Source organism: Lampris incognitus, chromosome 9 (genome assembly GCF_029633865.1).
Source record: "Lampris incognitus isolate fLamInc1 chromosome 9, fLamInc1.hap2, whole genome shotgun sequence".
Taxonomy (NCBI): domain Eukaryota; kingdom Metazoa; phylum Chordata; class Actinopteri; order Lampriformes; family Lampridae; genus Lampris; species Lampris incognitus.
In genome coordinates this window covers 11,311,576-11,333,423 of record NC_079219.1, presented here as the reverse complement: position 1 = coordinate 11,333,423, position 21,848 = coordinate 11,311,576, and the positions used below count along the sequence as shown (strand labels likewise).

The window sequence follows — 21,848 nt, the reverse complement described above, 5'->3', positions numbered from 1 at the left end:
TGACAGCTCACGAAACCAGTGGTTCTTCAAAGGATAGTTGGGAAATCAAGTTCTCCTCTTACACAAGGCCTTTGTGGACAGAATACTGGAGATTGTGAAAAATCAGTTTCACACAGGGAGGGGATTTTTCTTCCTAGAATGGTTCGATAAGTGTTTTTGGAATGTTAGAGACACCTACTCTTGAGCCGACAGGTACTGGAGCCATGCTCTGGGTTCAGCTGCAGATGTTCTGCCATCTGGTCTGCAGTCCGAGAGACAAAGTCACACCATGAACACTGCAGCTGGAAGGGGCTGTGGAGGGGGAGGGGGATTACTGAACATTTGAAAAAATATAAATCATCTAAGTGGAAACTAAATACAGGAAGAGATGGGGTGAGAAAGGAGATTACCAGGGAGGAGGCTGCCTGTGCAGTGGCGGTCCTTTGTCTTTACAACGAGGTACGTGATTGCTGAAATGACAAAATAATGTTTGGTCAGTCAAATTTATCTTAGCTATTGTTACATTTGTTTTTGTCAATATGACCAAAATATGTAGTACTCTTCAAGTCTGATAGAGGTCCTATTGTCTCTGTACTGTGTGTCAGTTTGTGCTGGGGTACTATGCTAGTCTGTTAAGTGGTCCTATTGTCTGTGTACTATGTGTGTCAGTTTGTGTTGGGGTACTATGCTAGTCTGTTAAGTGGTCCTGTTGTCTGTGTACCATGTGCATCAGTTTGTGCTGGGATACTATGCTAGTCTGTTAAGTGGTCCTGTTGTCTGTGTACCATGTGTGTCAGTATGTAGTGTGGTACTACGCTAGTCTGTTAAGTGGTCCTGTTGTCTGTGTACTATGTGTGTCAGTTTGTGTTGGGGTACTATGCTAGTCTGTTAAGTGGTCCTGTTGTCTATGTACCATGTGTGTCAGTTTGTGCTGCTCTGTTAAGTGGTCCTGTTGTCTGTGTACCATGTGTGTCAGTATGTAGTGTGGTACTATGCTAGTCAGTCAGAGCTACTGCTATGTGTAAGTATGTACTGTGTTATTGTGTATGTGTACACTGTAGAACTATGTCAGTACTGTATTCTTACTCGACCATGTGGGATGCGTATGCTCTAGAACAGCAGGTTCCATAGGGACACAGCAGACAATGGACATGTGTAGGGAAGTGGTTTGTCAGGTCTGAGGCATCTGTACTGCATTCCATACACAGTTGTATGTCATAACACTCCCTGCTGGAAAAAAGGACAGATTATAACCATGTTAATTTCACACATGTTCATACATAGTTGGTCATTGCTCAAAGCTTAGGTAATTTACTATATGTATGGTGTACTGGGCTTCACAGTGTAAGAGAATTAAACAGCCTTGATATGAAAAATTGAGTTTTAATATGAAGTCATTTAAGCTAATACCGAAAGGTTTGGAATACTGAAGACAGAAATGGCTGACGTCAAATTGTTCAACATAATTGTTGAATGATTAATGCTCCATTGGTAATTCCAGTGCTTGGAATAATAACGCCGCAATAAATTGAATCTGTGAAATTGTTAAGTTCAAATCAGAAATAGATTTTTTTTTAATTTCCCCCCCTTTTTCCCCCCAATTGTACCCGGCCAATTACCCCACTCTTCTGAGCTGTCCCGATTGTTGCTTCACCCCCTCTGCCATTCTGGGGAGGGCTGCACACTGCCACATGCCTCCTCCGATACATGTGGAGTCGCCATCCGCTTCTTTTCACCTGACAGTGAGGAGTTTTGCTAGGGGGACGTAGCATGTGGGAGGATAATTCCCCCAGTTCCCCCCACCCCCTTCCAAATAGGCACCCCGACCGACCAGAGGAGGCGTTAGTGCAGCAACCAGGACACACACCCACATCCAGCTTCCCACCCGCAGACACGGCCAATTGTGTCTGTAGGGATGCCCAACCAAGCCGGAGTAACACAGGGATTCGAACTGGCGATCCCCATGTTGGTAGGCAACGGAAGAGACCACTACACTACCCGGACGCCCCAAGACATAGATTTTTTTAGAAGTAAATAAGATTTCCCCCCATAGCGCTGATGGACAGAGGGACACACTTCCTCATTAACATATAACTCTGAAATAGCAGATCTAAAACATTTTATGCCAAACATGAAAAGGAAATATGAAAAAGAAAATGTTTTGTCTTATATAATCAATTCATGATGTGATTCACATATTGAATTTATTGCCGCATGGATATACAATGCACAGTAGTTAACAATAATTTAATAAGCATTTCCCATATCACATTGCACTTTTCTTTTCGACTGCATTGTGTATCTGTGGACCAGCCTGCGAACAGTTAGCAGAAGGAAGCAAAATGGTAGCAGAAGCAAGCTAGCCGTCAGACTGGTACAGAGACCTAATTATGTAATTAACCGTATACGTGTTCTGCATTATTTCGCTCTAACTTGTATAATCATTGTGTGCCTTATTTTGTGTATATTGTAAATCTGTTAATACGTCTATTCTGCTGCACGTCTAGCCATCTTTGTAGAAGGATCCGTCCTCTGAGGCCTTCCTTAATGTTCCTCCCCTTTTTTTTTTCCTGACAAGGGTTTTTTCTGTGGTGTTTTTCCTCATCTGAATTGAGGGCCCAAGGATAAAGGTTGTCCTAGATTTGACTGTCTGTTAAGTCCTTCCCGACTAAGTTGTGATGCAAATAAATCTGACTTGACTAGAGCTGGCAGTGGGGAAAGTAAACGTCGGACTGCTAACAGCTAGCAGGGTGAAGTAACCATCAGCATGATAACAGCTAACAGAGTGAAGCTACCAATCACAATGCTAACAGCTAGCAGGCCGTGGTGAACCATCAATGTGTTAATTTCGAACAGAGTGAAGCTATATTCCAGCCAGCTAACAGCTAGCAGTCACAACTCGCAGTTTTTCCTGTTGAAAAACAGAAAAAACTACAACTATCAGTCAACGTTATCCTCATGATGCTGTGTAGGAAAGGATGTTTGATTTGCCCAAAACACTCCTGAAGGTCCTTTTGCATTCTCCACATAACTTTTCCTTGACCTCCCTAAGTTTGCAAGCATTTTAAAAAAATTAAAAAGAAAGGGGTAAGGTTGCATTCTTTTTTTAAATTTTTTTTTATATATATTCAGATTCCCTTGTAACCTTTGGCATGCTAACAGTTAGCAGGGTGAGGCTAACCTCTTGACGTGGACCTTCCTGCTGACGGATTTCTTGGGAGTGTCTTTTATTAGCTTGGGCAGCAGAGGTGGTTTCTGGGCCTCCTTCTCGGGGTTGGTTAGATGGATGAGTAGGGGGGCAGGGCTTGGAAAGTAGCTCTCTGCTGGCAGCATCTGGACCCTGGTCTTCCCTGACGTCCTGATGGTGACCTAGAGAGACAACAAGGTATAAATGGAGATATTTTAAAAAAAATATTCCTTATACAGGAATTGGAACAATCATTGCTGTTAGTAGTCATAGAAATTGTGGAATCTGTATACTTCTTAAGTGGTTATGCATGGAAATTTTATGCGATTGTATCATCCTCGAATATCTTGCAATTGCACATATGTTTGTCTGTAGAAAAATGAGACAATCATGGTGAAAACTGGTTTATTCTATGTTTAGTTTTCACTCTGTGTCCCCATGCTTGAAACCTGCAAATAATGTGAATGTTACATCAAAAGCTATGACCCGTCAGATTACGAGACCCTGCCCTTAAAATGTACAATTTCTGGAGCCCCCAGATGCTACAACTAATGTTAACCACACACCTAACCTGCCTCTAAAATGAACTGACTGTTTCCAACCTAATGTTTTAACTTAACTTTGTCTGTCAGTTGTATGTTGACTGAAGTATTGTGTTTGAAAAGCAGCATCACATAATCTGGTCACAGATTTTGCTATAACACCACTTCACTGCTTTACTGCAGAATGAAAATGGTGTGGCTGCCTCAGGATTTCTTAGATCACATTATCCCGATATATATATATTGTTCCCCCCCTTTTTTCCTCCCCAATTGTACTTAGCCAATTACCCCACTCTTCCGAGCCATCCTGGTCGCTGCTCTACCCCCTCTGCTGAGCTGGGAAGGACTGCGCACTACCACGTCCCCTCCAATACATGTGGAGTCGGCAGCCGCTTCTTTTCACCTGACAGTGAGGAGTTTCGCCAGGGGGACGTAGTGCGTGGGAGGATCCCACTATTCCCCCAGCCCCCCCCCCAAACAAGCGCCCGACTGACCAGAGGAGGCGCTAGTGCGGTGACCAGGACACATCTGGCTTCCCACCCGCAGACATGGCCAATTGTGTCTGTGGGGATGCCTGACCAAGCCAGGGGTAACACGGGGATTCAAACGGGCGATCCCCGTGTTGGTAGGCAAAGGAATAGACCATTATGCTACCCGGATGCCCATTTATCCTGATATATTTTTGACGAGAATTACTTCATACCCTCCATGAGTTTGACGAGATGGAGGTCTGGCTTTACACCATTAAAATTTCCAACGGTTGCAGATTTGTGTGTAACACTGGTTGTCGCGTGGATAATTTAGAGGAAGAAGCCTGACCAACAATGGTATCCAACACAGTTATATTGAGCAACATATCATTGCATGCTAAACATCTAATTAAACCTGATTTAGGAGCATTACAAAATGCTAGTACATTAAATGGCTGTTGCTCCAAAAATGCCAGTGGCAAAAGCTATGAAGTATGGCACACAAACATCATCCAGGCTCTTTAGTGAACATTCCTGGTTTGTCTGCACTGTCGCAAACATTCTCCTCTGGCGTGAATCACTTCAGGTGACACATGGCATGAACAAGGCGTTAAAATACAGAGGAAGAATTTATTTGCACTCAATAACCATAAATTAGCTATTAATCCTTTTCACCAGAGCCAAAAAAATTGCAAATGATAATCTTATCATCTCTAAAAATGGCACAAATGTTGAAAGTGACAGAATACAATTACCCGCAATATCAGATTAGCTTCGCCAGCCTTGGTTCACTGTTAACCCGGAGCCAGAGTCTCTGACATAGAGAATAATCTTAGGGTGCTGGCATCACGGAGAGAGAATCAGGGAACCCAGGCACACAGTCCCACTACTTTCAACAACATTGTTACTCATGTCAGCACCAATAATGCTAGGATGAAGCAATCAGAGATCACAAAAGCCAGCCTAGTCAGGATGCTTGAGTTGGCCAGAAAGATGTTTTGGCATCGATTAATTGTCTGGTCCCTTACGCGTGAGGGGTAATGATGAGATGTACAGTTGGCTCATCTCAATGGACCGCTGGCTGGCTCATAACTGTAATGAGCAGGGGTTCTGTTTTGTTGATGACTGGCCTTCTTTCTGGGGCTGCCCTTACCTACTGAAAGTGAACGGAATTTACCCTACGTGGGATGGTGTCATTCTTTTGTCTAGCAATATAGATAACTGTCTATGTTTAGTTTGACATTAGGGACTTATCATTCAGCCTTCTGGATCGCCACTTTGCCATGGTGGAGAAGCTTGCGTGTACTAATGATCCCAAAAGATATGCCATCCGGCGCTTGGCTCCTGGTATATCCTTAAGATCAGCTGGGAGGATAAGCGCACCAAATTCAGTGTCCTCAAGGAGGCCAACATGCCTACTATAACTGCCACCATCACACAACATCAGCTGAGATGGACTGGCCATGTCCTCTGCATGTCTGACTCTCACCTCCCGAAACAAGTCCTTTACTCTCAGCTCATGCCTTGCCTCAAAACAAAAGAAGCAATATACAAATAACATCAAGGCCCATATTAAAAGTTCTGGCATCGACCTTAACACCTGAGAACAAGCAGCAAAAAACAGGGAGGCCTGGAGACTTGCTGTCCATGAGGGTGCTAGGCACTACAAATATGACCTCCACCATGCTGCTGAAAACAAGCACAGACTCAGAAAGGAGCGAGTTACCAGAAAGGTCCAAACCACATCTTCACACCTTGCCCACACTGCCCTTATGCTGACCTGAAGACCCACAAGGATCTAGAAGGAGGACAGTTATACTCGACTCCGAGTGACCACTGATGATCAGTTCAGCAGGTCGCAGGTGATTAGAGAGCCTACTAGGTTTAAACCTAGTGTGGATGTGGAGTCAACTAGTTTGTCTAGTATGGGAATTTTTCATAGTTTATATTATTAGACTGACAGCTTGGTCTATAACATTGAAACCATCTCCCTTTGCTCCCAAGCTCTCCTCTCCTAAATGTGTGAATCATAATAATCTAATAATCATTCCCACCACTGGTGGTAGTGGTGAAATGTGCAACGAAGCACCTAATCTACAGAACCAAACATCTAATGTGATCAAAAGTGTGACCACACATCGTCCAAAGCGTAGGTCTTCAAAATGGTCAACTAATGATACAAGGCGTCTAATTCCAATTAATATTTCATCTAGTGGTCGTTCTAAAGTTCTGCCTACTACTGATCACTTCAACAAGACGCTTAAATTTAGTTTCATAAATATCAGATCACTGTCTACCAAAGCCTTATTAACAAATAATCTGATTCTTAAACAGTTTTGATATGACTGGGTTAAGTGAAACATGGCTGAAACCAAATGTTCTCCTTCCCTTAAATGAAACTTCCCCATCTGACTATACTTATACTTATGTATGTCCATGCAGCGTGGGCAAATAAACAAGGTGGGGATGTCGCCTTAATATCTGTCTATTTTATTAGACTTTGTGCATATAAATGCTGTCCCAGTGTCATTTTTTCTTTTTGCATTGTTTTGTGTCACTAAGTCAGTCTTGAGGTGTTTTATTTCTAAATATGTTAGCTCATACTCCCACTTCACACACACACACACACACATATATATATATCCTGGTAGAGGAACACCTCCTCTTATGCTATTTCTGAAGTTTCTCCCATTTTTTTGTGGAGTTCATCCTCATCTGAACCAAGGGTGTGAGGATAGAAGCTGTGGTCTACTATCATTTACCATTTCTACCCGTTTCTCACTTCGTGAATGTAAAACCCACAAGAGTGGAACTGTGATTTTAGGACTATATGTATTAACTGGACCAAACTGTTCTCTCTCTGATTCTGTGCAGCAGTAAGTCCAAGTACTCTCATGAGTTCCGAGTGGAAATGACCGCAATATAAAAGATAAACATGAACTTATTGACCCCTGCCCCCTCACCTTTGTCCCTGAAGGAAGGCCCTCAAGCTGGGTGGGACGGCGGAAGCTGCGATGGTACTGAAGTTTGTGCTCCATCTTATCTTTCAGGTAGAGAAACTGAAGACGGCACTTGTTACAGTGAAAAGCCTGGTGTACCTGAGAACACACACACACACACACACACTGATCAAAGTCTCAATGTCACAGCAAGAGCCAGAATGTTCAGAAAAACCTTAGAAGTAAAAAGAGGAGTGCAGTCATCTTTCTTTGAAACACTAAATGAGTACACAAGTTATAGTCAGTTTGTCATTTTGTATTGTGATTATTGTAAATCTGTTGCTGATTATTTGTTCTATTACTTCTATTCATTCTGGAAGAGGAATCCCTCCTCTGATGCTCTTCATGAGGTTTCTCTAAAAAAAAAAATGTCCTGGCAAGATTATTTCTCTGTGAACCTCTTCCTTATCTCAATCGAGGGTTTTTAAGGATAGTGAGTCTCGTACATTGTATAAAAAGTGTGATTGTAAAGTCTATCCATCCATTATCCGAACCGCTTATCCTGCTCTCAGGGATGCTGGGGCCTATCCCAGCAGTCATTGGGCAGCAGGCTGGGAGACACCCTGGACAGGCCACCAGGCCATCACACAGGGTCGATATACACACACACACACACATTCATACCTAGGGACAATTTAGTGAGGCCGATTCACCTGACCTATATGTCTTTGGACTGTGGGAGGAAACCGGAGCCCCTGGAGGAAACCAAGCAGACACGGGGAGAACATGCAAACTCCACACAGAGGACGACCCGGGATGACCCCCAAAGCTTGGACTACCCCGGGGCTCAAACCCAGGACCTTCTTGTTGTGAGGCGACCACACTAACCACTGCCCCACCGTGCCGCCCTGGTTGTAAAGTCATCAAACTAAATTGTGATCTAGGATGATACAAATAAATCTGACTTGAATTGTTTACTGCAGACTGACAGTTCCACAGACCAATGGAAAAGTAGATTTCAGATGTTCCTACAACTGGCAAAGATTAGCAGGATTATGTGTGTGTGTGTGTGTGTGTGTGTGTGTGTGTGTGTGTGTAGTACCTTGTGTCGGAGGATGTGTTGCTGGTAGAAGACAGGGTTTCGTGTCACTCTCAGACAGAAGACACACAGAAGGTAGCGGCTGCCATGGTGACAGGCCAGGAAGTGTTGGTAGAGGTCCGAGTAGAATGAGGAGCGATAGGAACACACCTAACAACACAACCACAGGAACGACTACATCAATACCTTCAAAAAAATCATTACACATCACGTCTGTGTAAGTACACTGAAAGCCACTAAACCGGAGTCAAATTCCTTGTATGTGCAAACATACTTGGCCAATAAAGATGATTCTGGTTCTGATCTTCATATCACACTCTCCTGTTAAAAATTATCCAACAAAAAGAAACTTGCATTTTCATAACAACTCGGTTCACAAATTACACAAATTTGAACGTCATTATAGGCAAGTATGTCTTTTGCATACATACAGGAACCTGGCAGTCTACATTAGAGGCCATGTACGTCATATGGAGGGATTCAAGGTGGAGAGGATGGGTTGTGGTGGTGATGACAGTGTCTTAGGTCAAAGGTCACTCACCTGGCAGACGTAAGGCATCTCTCCTGGCTTGTGGTTGGACTTCATGTGGTTTAGGAAGGCAGAATCATTCTCAAACGCCCACTCACAGATCATGCATATACCTGGGAGGAAACAGGGCACACGTCACACACGGTACTTCTTGTTCAGGGTCGATTTTAACAAAAACATCACTGTAACTTCCTTAGCATTGCAGATAAATGTCTCTATTTCTGTTTTTCCTAACCTGGAGAGAAAAGTTGAGTATTTATTCAAACGCAGCTTATCTTAAATCATCTTCTTTTGGAAAAACTACAGAGGTAGGGTAGAGCTGATTGGAAATGAATGAGACTTTTGGATCATATTAGCCAGTCACTTAAAAGACATGATGCTAAAAGCAGTGTTGCAGATGACAAACCTGTATTTCCTGTGAAACATGGATCCGAGCAAGTGGTAATCTGACACGTAATAAATATATATTTTTCTACATACATGATGGTTTTCAACCCAGTCCTCAGGGACCCCTATCCTGCAGATTTTCATTGTAACCCTGCATAGGTAGCCCTGCTTGTACTTACTCAACCAATCATCTCATAGCACTTAATTATGCCAGGTGTGCAACATCTGACGCTCATGTTGATTGGTTGAATAACTACAAACAGTTACTTATTCAGGGTTGCAAAGAAAATCTGCAGGATAGGGGGTCCTTGAGGACTGGGTTGGGAACACTACGTTAGCAAGTGATACTGTCATGACAGGTGATGAAGAGTCAGAGCAGACATGAAACATGACATTAAATTAAGCTCCGCTAGGTAATGCCAGTGATTTTCTCCCTTTTTTATTGGTGCTTCAAACCAAAATCCATCTCAACAGACAAAAATAGTGTAATTGTGGACGAATGGAAAGAAAGGTAGTCAAATAAAAGTGTTGAGGTGCCCGGGTGGCATGGCGGTCTATTCCGTTGCCTACCAACACGGGAATCGCCGGTTCGAATCACCGTGTTACCTCCGGCTTGGTCGGGCATCCCTACAGACACAATTTGCCGTGTCTGTGGGTGGGAAGCCGCGTGTGTCCTGGTCGCTGCATTAGCACCTACTCTGGTCAGTCGGGGCGCCTGTTTGGGGGGGGAGGGGGAACTGGGAGGAATAGCGGGATCCTCCCATGCACTGCATCCCCCTGGTGAAACTCCCCACTGTCAGGTAAAAAGAAGCGGCTGGTGACAACACATGTATTGGAGGAGGCATGTGGTAGTCTGCAGCCCCCCCCGGATCGGCAGAGGGGGTGGAGCAGCGACCAGGACGGCTCGGAAGAGTGGGGTAATTAGCCGGATACAACTGGGGAGAAGAAAAGGGGGCCCCCCCCCCAAAAAAGGTGTTGGATGCAGTTAAATATGATCTGGTGAGAGCCTTATGCATTTTTCCATTAAATAGAAAAATGGATGGGTCATCAGAACGACAAGAACTAAAAGTCTCTGAACAGTAACAAAACAGAGGTGACAGGTCAGCAGGAGGGTAGGAGGCAGGTGGTGCTTACAGGAGGAGAGTGTGGGGCCGTGGACCTGTGCCTGGTGAGTGGCGAGCTGAGTGGGGGAGGAGAAAAGGCGGTAGCAGTGTTTACAGCAGCCTTCCACCTCTCCGCCCACCTCCCCGAATTCAGAGTGCTGGAGCATGTGCTGCATCATCCTGGACAAACGCACACACACATGGACACACATGGACACACACACACACACACACACAGTACACATTAGTGGTTTATAGATAACTGTACATTTTAAAGATGATCTGTGACTCATGGTCATTTGGTTTAACAACCCAAGCAGACTTGAAAATAAATAGATGAAAAATTGATTATGACGTTTCAATAACGACAAGTGCCAGTGGGCAGGACATTTAAAACCAAGTAGTTCTAGTGTGACCCAGAGCACTACACTAACTTTTTTCCCAAGGACTACGTGTGCTCCTAAATGAAAAAAATTAGGAACACACAAAGAAATTCAGGAGCCCAATGAAAAATGTTCAAGTAACACAGTTTATCAACAAACAATTCATTACACACATATTTTTACTGTTTGCGTGTGTATGAGTGTGTGTACAGGTGTGAGAGTGTGTGTCTGTGTGCTCCTTCTTGTGTGCAGATATGAAAGCAATGGAGGATGTAGACACTAGGCATGGGCCTTAAAATACTAAAAAAAAAAAAATTTGAAATAGCTTTTTAAAACACTGAAATTTTGAAAAACAGCTTTTTAAATATCGCAAGAGCATTTGAAAGTTCTTTTTTAAACACTGAAGCACTGAAACAACAACGTAGTTTGTATAGCGCTTTTCAAGGAACCAAAGGACACTACACTAGATAATAACAACACACAAAAAAAGGATTAAAACAAAGATCAAAAGACTACAGACCACAAGCCTCAGTAAAAATTATAATTTTTACTAAGACCATAGGCCTTAGTAAAAATTAATCACATTGCCTCATCAATTTTCTTTTTATATAGCTTATAAATGCATATAATTTTTCTTTACATGATGATGGTTGTTGCGTGGCTTGGGTCCTGGACTGTTCCGATGGCGTCTGGACACTGCTTGGCATCCTGCGCATCATATTCTTCATAAATTCTATAAGTCCATTATAATGTGTTCCATTCCAAAGTGACTTAAGTATTAACCCTAGTTTATTGGGATGCAAACTTAGCCTGGCACCACCATCTGTGATGTTCAGACTTTAATAGAGAATACCTCTTTAAGAGAAGCAAGGGGTTATGGGACGAGTACAGAAGTAGGAGGGAGAAACAAGCATGTATGCAGGACACAGCATGGATGTGTGAACGACAGAACGAGAGGGATAAAATAAAGCCCCAGTTATTCGTTCACACAGTCGCCCCGTGTATTTGTGGACATTACACCATCCTGATCACGCAAGCTCATATTCTGTTTTTCTCCACAGATCAGTCTGGACTTTCTCCACCCAGACCTATTTTAGTGGGCAGGAGTACTTCCTTGACAGACAAAGGCCCTTCAGCCAATCAGCATAACAAAATATTTGACGCCAAGAGAGCAAGTTGATTTTGGTTTCTGCAAATCGATGTGGATGGGAGAAAGTCCACACCGATCTGTGGAGAGCAGAATGTGAACGCACGTGATCAGGATGGCGACGCCAGGCTAATGCAAACAAACAAGTAACTAAGTTTACTTGTCCCTATGCCATCATGCAACTCACTGACCTTGTATGTACCTATATGTATGACGACTCACAGGGATCAGTGTAATATGACTCTTGGTGTCTGAACCTTTTGTATATCACATAGATATCATCTTCTGTCTGGACTATATTCTTCACTAATGCAATTCCATCTCCCACCCCAATACAATTGTCCCCCTCCTTTGTGGACAAGGTAAAGCGATTAGTGGAGACTTTTATGTACTGTTGGGCAGGACTGAAATGTTGGGGAAGAGGACCACCTGTGTGGATTTTGTGTACCGCTGGTTCATCGGTTGGGAAAGGAGCCTCAACATGTGGACTTTCTGACAACCTTTTGACTAACTGTTGTAGAGGGTGATGTGGCTTGCGTAAAAGATGCTTAATTTGGCCAAGGTAGTTCTCAAAAGGGAATCCTGAAATATTATCTAAAGGTCCAAATCGTCTGTATTCATCAGCTAAATGAATAAGCTGGTGTACACTGAACACAATCTCATCCCTGCCATACAACTCCCCAAAGTGTTCCACAAAGGAAAGCATCAACTTATGTGCAAATTCAACCATTTAATCAGAAATTCCAGGGGGCAAGAACAAATACATGCCAGCTGAAAACAACATAAAGTTGTCATACATCTAATTCGGAAGGCAATCCTTCAGAACTATAGGACCCCAGTACAACATGAAGGACCGCAGCTCAGTAGCTTTCCAACGATCCAGCTCTGTTAGATCCCTTGGCTTACGATTAAAATCACAAGGGGTGTGGGAACGTAGCCCCAGCAGTTTTGTTGAAATTATGTTTACAGTTTGTGAAGAAAGCCTAGTAGCCAGATTTTTGCCCTTTAACCACATATGCAACAGTTTTCTTGTTACCCCCAGACACCAGAGGTGCATGTAATCAATCGGGAACATAGACACCATCTTTAGTGTCCCTGTCAAAGGCCCAAGTGTCTGATTAAAGTGATGTCCCTCATCAATCATGTCAGCAAAGCTAGAGTCTGTCCTGAGCCTGGCATTTGTTTCAGGATATGTCATTTTCTTCCTCCACACACCATCTTCATGACACTTGTCACATCCTGAATATCCATTGTGTGCTTTAGTATTCTTAATGAAAGCTCTGGCTGGAGCATCACAAACAACCGAGGAAACCAGTACATTCAATTGCTTACCATTATAAACGATGCCATTCGCCAGTACATTTTTAAGGTCTTTAACAAATTGCTACAAAAAAACTCAAAAACACTCTTTGGTTTGCTTATACCTCAAAAGATACCAACAATAAATGGGGACTTAGTGTAATCACATTTGAGGATTGCAAGTATAGGCCAGAACTGAAGTTTCGAACTTTTAAAGAGGGGGAGACCATCTATGTTGAATTGTAACGTAAGAGTTCTAAGGTTCACTGGTAAACTCAAACATTTCAACCGTGAAAGTATTCCTTTCACCAACCCAAAATGATAGTACTCGCCACCTTCTATTTTAGTAGTTGGAACATGAGCTTGTGTCCCAAGCAAAGTTCGTCCATCTTTAGGGAGCTTAGGGTGAAATATCTTTAAGATGCATAGCAGAGCAGACAGTGCAACTAGAGAGACTGAATAGGTGGTAGCCCAATATTGTAGGCTCCTTGTTAGCAAATCCTGATTAGGCTCATAGTTGTCAGAGTCAGAGGAAGAATCTGATTCAACCTGATCATCCCCAGCTGTACTGCTACACTCAGCATCCCCAGTTGCACTGCTACACTCAGCACCCAGTAAACTATTTGAGGTTTTGATGTGAACACTATCCCCTTGTATATGGGATATGGTGGTGTATCTAGCAGGCACTTAGAAGAGGCTGTGGAGGAGAAGTTGTGTGTGCAAAAGTAGGTGAATTTGCACTTGAATTATCAATGGTTTCATCATATTTGTTAAGGATATCCTGCTCTATGTCCCTTAAAAATCTGCTGACTCTATGTCTTTTAGCCCAATAAGAAGCCATATTATGAACTTGTCTGTGAATGTTCTCATTCATCCAGGTCATGGTTATCCAAAGGAGTTGAATCAAGTGCAACTGGACTTGGTATATATCCATGAAGACGTTTCGCCTCTCATCCAAGAGGCTTCCTCAGTTCGTGCCTTTCTGACTAGACCAAGCTAGTCTGAATGGCTGGTGTTATTATGAACTCAAGTTATGGTGGTGTTGTGGAAATAATTGCAATAGTTTACTCGGCTGTAGCTTATTTGTGTAACCTATTTCTTCACTTCTCTCGCTCCTCACTGGCTCCTCTCGTAACACAACCCTGAAAATAAACAGAACAGAGCAAAATCAAAATGAATGCAGGCAATGCACTATGTGAGCTACCATTGCAAAAAGCTGGGAAAAAAAGTTATGATGCACACATTTGTCAAGAGGTAATATGTAGGCCTAGATGTGTGGTGTCAGGCTAATTATCAGCCTTAGCATTGGTGAAATCCTGAAGTTGGACACACTTTCCCCTCCAAGTGGAGTGCCATCAACAATCTCCCCTTCATACTGATTGGAAAAAGGACCCACAGAAGGCTGTGTGCCATCTTGAAGGATAACACCATTACATAGTTTAAAGATAATTTTTTGTTTAGATGACTTGAAATTAATACCTAAAAAATTGACACTGCATAAAGCTTGTTTTTTTTGCTTTCCCTCCCTCATGGGGTAGGAGCAGTAGGATTGGAATGGCTGCAGACTCAGAACAGAAGGTACCATTAATTAAACCACAGCACACATGCGAAATGGTGCTGCGAACTGTAGCATTAGCAGCTTACCATCTTGCCAACTCAAAATAAAGTAGCTAGGCTCACTATAGATACACATTATTTTATGTTAGGTAACTGTGGAGCCTAAAGGAATGACATGAGGCCAATTTACTTACCATCATAATGGGGTTGGATGATCGGTCTATGTGCGTGTGACTGCAGCCCCTCTCCCAGTGCCCGGAGTCTGCTCCTTGCTGAACACGTGCTCCTTGCGGGAGTACGTCAGTACTAAACACGTTCTGCTTACTAGTGCTTACTAGCTAGCTAACGTAGCTAGCTAGTAAGCTAATAAATGTGGTAGCTGTATAGTAGGCTGCAGTATCACGAGGAGGCAAGATATAAGTTCACTGGTCCAACAGAGAACGACTGGTACATGGGTACACTACAATCAGATGCGCAGTCAATACACTGAATGCCCTCTAGCGGCAACGTAGCATTTATAGGCCACTGTATTAATGCGAACAATAAAGTAGTCCCACAACACATCTCCTTTCCTTTGAGTCTTTGAGACAGTGCTTTCTATATGAACATATTGTAAGGAAACCTTTTGTTAAAGTTAACTTAGGAAACATTTCAAAATGATTGCATTTCCAAACTGAACATCAACAAGTCATTAAACAAGAATTAGTCCTACTCTAAGATGATCTGGGTAGACTGCCAGTCACCAGCACAGTTGCAGTGGATTATTCTGCCACTCAATGCATACTGTGTACTATTCTGGAACAAAGTCTTTAAATCTTTCTGGGGGTCTAACAACTCGGCCACGAGATGTCATTTTCTCTTGGGCTTGTGGTACCTCTGCTGCAGCAGGCAGATCCTCGTGGGAAGCAGGCAGGTCTGGCACGTTGTCGTTGGCAGCAGGTGGGTGTGGTACATCGCTTTCAGGTTGTCCTTCTTCAGGTGGAAGCGCGGAAGTGCTAGTGATTGGTTTCAGGTGACGTCGGTTTCGGTGAAGGACCCCTCTCTCCATCTGTACAAGGTAAGACCTAGGTGTGTCACCTTGTCGTATGACTGTTGCATTTCTCATCCATCCCTGCTCATTGTCCAGCTTTACAGCCACTCTGGCACCCAGATGGAGTATTGGTAAGTCTCTGACATTGTTTCTCCTATTGTAGTTACGTCTGTAGCTTTGTTTTGCCCTTTCATCAGCTTGTCTCACCTGCTCGAAGTCTGGCCATGCCGGCTGTAGGTTTGACTTGAGTGTGGGGACCATTGTCTTGATTTGCCTGCCCAGCATGAGTTGTGCTGGGCTCACTCCAGTGGCTTGAAGTGGTGTTGCTCTGTAGCTCATCAGAGCTGTGAAGGGGTCAGGCTGTTTCAGGATCTTTTTTGCTTTCTGCTTCTCCATTGGATTGAGCATAGTGGGGACTCAAGGTGATGTGCTGGAAATCAAAGTCAGTAGCAAACTGGTCAAAGGCTTGTCCAGTGAACTGTGGGCCGTTATCTGTTACAAGAACATCAGGGCATCCCCAGCGTGAAAACATGTTCTTTAAGCGTGCTCTGGTAGTCTCTCCTGACAGGTTCTGCAGGTAGGCTATTTCTATATATCTGGAAAAGTAATGTACAACTACCAAGTAATGTTTCTTGTCTACCTCACAGATGTCCGCAGCTACCCTCTCCCAGGGGCGATTTGGTAATGGAGTTGTCATGAGGTTGTCTCTTTTGACTTGGCCTTGACTCTTGACAGTGTCTGCAACTACTGACCCTGTTCTCAATATCTTTCCCTATCCCAGGCCACCAGACACTTTGTCGGGCACGCTCCCTGCATTTAACGATGCCCTGGTGGCCATCATGAATGCGCTGCAGTATTTGTCTGCGCATAGCTCGCGGTACGACTATTCTTTCTCCATGTAACAACAGGTCTTGGGAGTAAGAGAGGTGCTGTTGTGCGGTGTAGTATGGCTTTACCTGGTGGATGTCCGCTGCGTGTCTGGGCCACCCAGCACACACGTACTGCTTCACCATCTGTAGTTCCTCATCTTGCTCGGTCTGCTCTTTGACCATGTCTAGCTTTGTGGGTGATATGGGCCACGTAGTGTGGACTGCCTCCTCAAGTGCCCCGATGTCGCTGATGAGCTCTGCGATCTCTTGGGTGACTGCCGGTCTTGGATGTCTGGAGAGAGTGTCAGCAACAACCAGCAGCTTGCCTGGAACATACTCTGCCGTTGGATTGAACCGCATCATCCTCATAAGTAGTCTCTGACAGCGTAACGGCACTGAATCAAGGTCTTTGTTGTTGAACAGTGGTACGAGTGGTTTATGGTCTGTGTGAAGGGTAAAGCTATCTAAACCACAGAGGAACCTAGAGAACTTTTCACATGCCCACACAGCTGCCAAACATTCTTTTTCTATTTGTGCATAGTGCACCTGTGTCCATGAGGGTTCGTGAGCAATATGCCACTGGCTTTAACTGTCCATCGTGGTCCTGTAGTAAAACCCCCCCTAGGCCGTGGCTACTAGCATCAGCACTGACTATTGTGGGCTTGGTGGTATCATAGAAGGCTAACACTGTTGCTTCTGAGATGAGCAGCTTCACCTTTCTGAAGGCCTCGTCTTGTACTGCACTCCAGACCCATGCCGTGTCTCCTCTCAGTAGGTCATTGAGTGGTTTTGTCACTTCTGATAGATGTGGAAGGTACCTGCCCAGGTAGTGGACCATCCCTAGCACCCGTCTGAGTTCTGTGGTGTTTCTTGGTGGCCCCAGCTGTGTGATGGCCTCAACCTTCGCTGTGTCTGGGCGGACCCCATCCTTGTCTATGATGTGTCCTAGGTAGCGGAGCTGTGTCTGGCGCAGGAGACATTTCTCGTTGTTGAGCTGTAATCCTGCCTCTTCGAGCGTCTGGAGCGTGTTCTGAAGTCTTTGCTCGTGTTCCTCTGGCGTGTTTGCATATACCAGGATGTCATCCATGAAGACGACGACGCCTTCCTGGTGCTGCAGGACCTTTGACATTTCTCGTTGGAATATTTCTGGAGCACTAGTAATACCGAATGGGACCCGATGGAAAAAGTACCTTCCAAACGGTGTGATGAAAGTAGTGAGCTTGGCGATTTCTTCATCTAGTGGCAGTTGCCAGAAGCCACTGGCTGCATCTAAGAGTGAGAACACCTGTGCATTGGCTAGCTCTGGAAGAATGTCGTCCATGGTAGGTAGGACGTACTTCTTTCTTTTGACCACCTTATTAAGTTGCTTGAGGTCAACACAGATTCTCACCTCTCCATTCTTCTTTGGGACAGGAACCATGGCTGCACACCAAGGTGTTGGCTCTTGGATCTCCTCTGTCACGCCACTTTTAACCATCCTGTCCAGCTCCTTTTTCACTTTAGGAAGCATGTGTACCGAGACACGCCGAGACGTATACACTATACGGCTCAGCATCTTCTTTCAGGCTTATCTTGATTGGCTCTATCTTTAAGAGACCTATCTGGGGTGGGCAAGCACTACTGAGCTCCCCTACTCTTTTCACCAAGCCCATGGCGACTGCTACGTTCCTGCCTAGCAGATTGTTAACATTTGACCCTGTTATCACATATACTGTAAACATAAACTGGTGGCCTTTTACTCTGGTTGTGACTGTGAACTGCCCTACACACATCAGTTTGCCTCCTGGGCTCACTAGGTGGGTCGTAGCATTCTGCAGTTGGGGGTTTGTGTTTTAGGCTTTGAAAGGTGCTTTCAGATATAACAGTCGCGTCAGCTCCCGTGTCTATTTTAAAGTTTACATTAGTCCCTTTTATTGGCAGCTTCACAGTCCATGCTTTGTCTGAGTCAGTTGTTTGGTTTATCTCTCCTAGAAAATGTCTCACTTCTACTTCCTCTTGCGGTGTAGTTACTTCATTGACCACACGGGTGAGACATACTGCAGAATAATGGCCTATCTTTCTACAGTTTCTACATTCTACATTTCTGGCAGGACAAAAGTCTGCTTTTCCATGAGGTCTGCCACATCTGTTACACTTGTATCCATTTGTGTTACCTCTTGTTCCTTGTGCATTTGTGGCTCTTCTTTGTCCAGTCCTGTCGTAGCCTGCCGTTCTCCCTCTCTCACCACCAAGGGTTGTGTATCTGCTGCAAGCCACTTCGTCTAGCTGTGTGCTACAGTTAGCTGCAGCTCCTTGCTCGCTAACATGACTCTTCACTTGCTCTGACTGCCTCACTAGCTCGACTGCTTTGTTTAGAGTCAAATCCGGCATCAACTGTAATTTCTCTGACAGCTCTCTGTCTAATATCCCTACGACCAGTCTGTCTTGGATATTCTCCTCCTTTACAGCCGCGAATGAACATGTGGATGCCAGCTCATGCAAACTCCTAATATACTCTTCTGCAGACTCACCCTGCCTTTGGATCCGCTGGTGAAACTTGGCGCGTTGGTGAATAACATTGACTTTGGGCACAAAATAATTTTCTAGTTTCTGTAACACCGTTTCATAATCATCTTCCTTTTCATCCGCTCCGAACGTGAACGTCTTGTAGACTTGTTCAGCCTTTTTGCCCAACGAATATAGCAACGTACTGACTTGTACTTCTCCGTCTTTCTTATGGAGCTCCGTTGCAGTCCTGTAACGTTGGAAGCGTTGGCGCCACTACGGCCATCGTTCTGGGTGAGTGAAATCAAAGTTTTCTGGCGGTGAGAATTTCGCCATTTTGTCCGATTGTCTTCTGTGGCAATGGGTACGTAGACTTCTGACACCATGTATAGTAGGTTGCAGTATCACGAGGAGGCAAGATATAAGTTCACTGGTCCAACAGAGAACGACTGGTACATGGGTACACTACAATCAGATGCGCCGTCACTACACTGAATGCCCTCTAGCGGCAACGTAGCATTTATAGGCCACTGTATTAATGCGAACAATAAAGTAGTCCCACAACACAGTAGCTAAATTAATTGGCGCTTCATCTAAATACCTCTCCGGCAGCTTGTAGACTCTTTTCCGCCATCATTAATACAGTAAATAGTTGCTAAGCAAGCAATGAGCTGCAAAATGAGCGTGTAGACGAGACGGGCACAGTATTTCAAGACCGCACTGTCCATCCTAAAACCAGATGGATGGCCACCGTTGAACAACTAGCCAACTCTATAATGTTAATGTAGCCGGCGCCATTGTAGCTGCACTTACCGCCAAATTAACTTTAAATCAACTTGCTAAACCAGTTCAAAACACAAGTGTTACATAAATGGAAGACTGTATTGACAGCTGCTTCAAAGATTTGTATTAATACAACTTTCTCGCTAAACTAACATAGCTAGACTATCTAGCTATTACCAACTGGCAAGCGCCATAGAAACGGAGAATTCCGTTCGGTGGGCTTTTTCAGAGCAAGCTAGCTAGCTAATGTTAGCACAGTTAACCTACTACAGCCGACCCCAGATGAGCGTCAAACTTCACAATTATTTAAGACAACCAGCACAGTCATGTGTCATGGCAATAATGTACAAGTTAACATTAGCCTTAATCAAAAGATCATGACTTACCACACACTGACAGAGAAGGACTGCGAGGGCGGTGCGAAGGATCAACGGTTTTGCATTGTACTAGCCTCGTGAGATGACGCACGCTCACGTTCTGCTGCACGACGTGCGTCAATCAACTGACAAAAAATTCAAATCAATTGAGCGCCAACAGAGAAAGCAGTCTAGCCAATCACAGCCAGGCGGGCATTGTGCACATTGAGACAATATTGATTCAATGTTGCCATTTTAATCCTGAAAGGCTAACCCTTATTGCAAGGTTGATTCAACATTGTTTTGATTATTTTGAACGTTTAAACTGTGTCTGTTATTAAATGTTAAATCAATATTGATTTCTCAACCTCAACCAAAAACGACCATTTTGACCATAATTCAATGTTGACTTAACACCTTTTGCAATGTGGCACGCCTTGGTTGACTGGGGCTAGGGTCAGGGGTTAAAGCAAAAAAAAAAATCCTGAGCCTGAACTTTTTGTGTGTGTGTGGGGGTGGGGGGGGGTGTCGTCCTGTGGCGTGGACACATTTGCAGGGTAAAAAAAACCAACATTATATGGAAATAAATGATTGCAGATTACGGTGGGCCTTTTGAAACTGCAATAACAAGAAAGGTCAAGTAGGTGGCAATAATACTCCACCTCACTACTTTGTCCATGTTCTGGTTGGTGGCTTCGTCGACATTTAAGGAAAACATGCAGTTTTTTAGCTTTTCCGAAATATGTCTTTTAAACTCTGGTGTTATGCCGTGTGTGTTCAAATAGCTGGCATGCTGATTAGACATTGACAGTTTTGTCAAAGCAATTTTGTCTTCAGCTATTTTTTTGAATAAATTCGCCAGGGGTTGGGCGAGCTTGAAAGACAGATCGTGCTCTGCGATGAACGTGCACACGCGTGTTTTCAAGTCCCACAGACGGTCAGTTATTGATGCCGGTACATCAGTTGTGGTTGTTGCCCCCGGTAACCGCGTTGTGTGTTGGGGAGCACGAACAGCTGCTCTATGAGCGGGGTCTGACTCATGACGTGGTAGCACTTTTTCCCCGCTAGTTGCGTACACTAGTGTAACCGGTTACTTTCTTGCCCGGTGCGGGATTCGATACGTCGTGTACTGCATCACAAGGCGACATCATTAACCGCTCGGCTAAAGGGTCAGACCCGTTAGCTAGGGGCTAACGGGCCTAGCTAACGGGTCTTATTAGCAGTTTACACTAGCTTTCTCGAGCACAAAGTGCAGAAGCGAGCACCTGCTTCTCTTAACTTCTTACACCAGCTACCAGAAGGCTTACCGTCCTTCCCTATCTCCTCTATCCACGGCCAGCGCCATTTATTTTTTAATCCTTTATCAACTCGGAGGGCATCTTCCCCAGGATTCATGAACTTACTCTCCATCGACGTGACGTCTCTCTACTCGGGCATCTCCGCAGCATAGGACTCGGTTGAAGCACATTTTTCCAAGACCCGCCCCATTCTACTTCTGATTGGCTAATAAGGTTAGTTTGAGCGCGGGAGAGTTGGGCTCCTCTCATATCATTGGCAGACGAACTCATAAACTCGAAAGTGATGGTGACGATATCAAGACTTTTTTTTAAAAATATAAGACTTCTTTTTTTTTCACAGCCAAACGCCGCACGCCGGAAATCCGGCATGGTGCCGGATTACTTTAAACCCTGTAGGGTGGAACTGG

At 44.2% G+C, this 21,848-nt stretch overlaps 1 protein-coding gene across 1 annotated transcript in view; it reads right to left on the bottom strand.

Annotated features, from left to right (window-relative positions):
- Positions 1-21,848, bottom strand: part of pogzb (pogo transposable element derived with ZNF domain b) — a 97,595-nt gene that overhangs the window by 5,724 nt on the left and 70,023 nt on the right. Inside the window, exons 9-19 of the mRNA XM_056286163.1 lie at positions 19,031-19,254; positions 17,067-18,017; positions 16,654-16,984; positions 10,267-10,415; positions 8,758-8,858; positions 8,220-8,366; positions 7,142-7,276; positions 3,161-3,348; positions 1,066-1,209; positions 390-449; positions 179-291 (exon numbers count right to left, since the gene is read on the bottom strand). Of these exons, the coding sequence (XP_056142138.1) occupies positions 179-291; positions 390-449; positions 1,066-1,209; positions 3,161-3,348; positions 7,142-7,276; positions 8,220-8,366; positions 8,758-8,858; positions 10,267-10,415; positions 16,654-16,984; positions 17,067-18,017; positions 19,031-19,254 (2,543 nt within the window). The remainder of the gene's footprint in view (positions 1-178; positions 292-389; positions 450-1,065; positions 1,210-3,160; positions 3,349-7,141; positions 7,277-8,219; positions 8,367-8,757; positions 8,859-10,266; positions 10,416-16,653; positions 16,985-17,066; positions 18,018-19,030; positions 19,255-21,848) is intronic.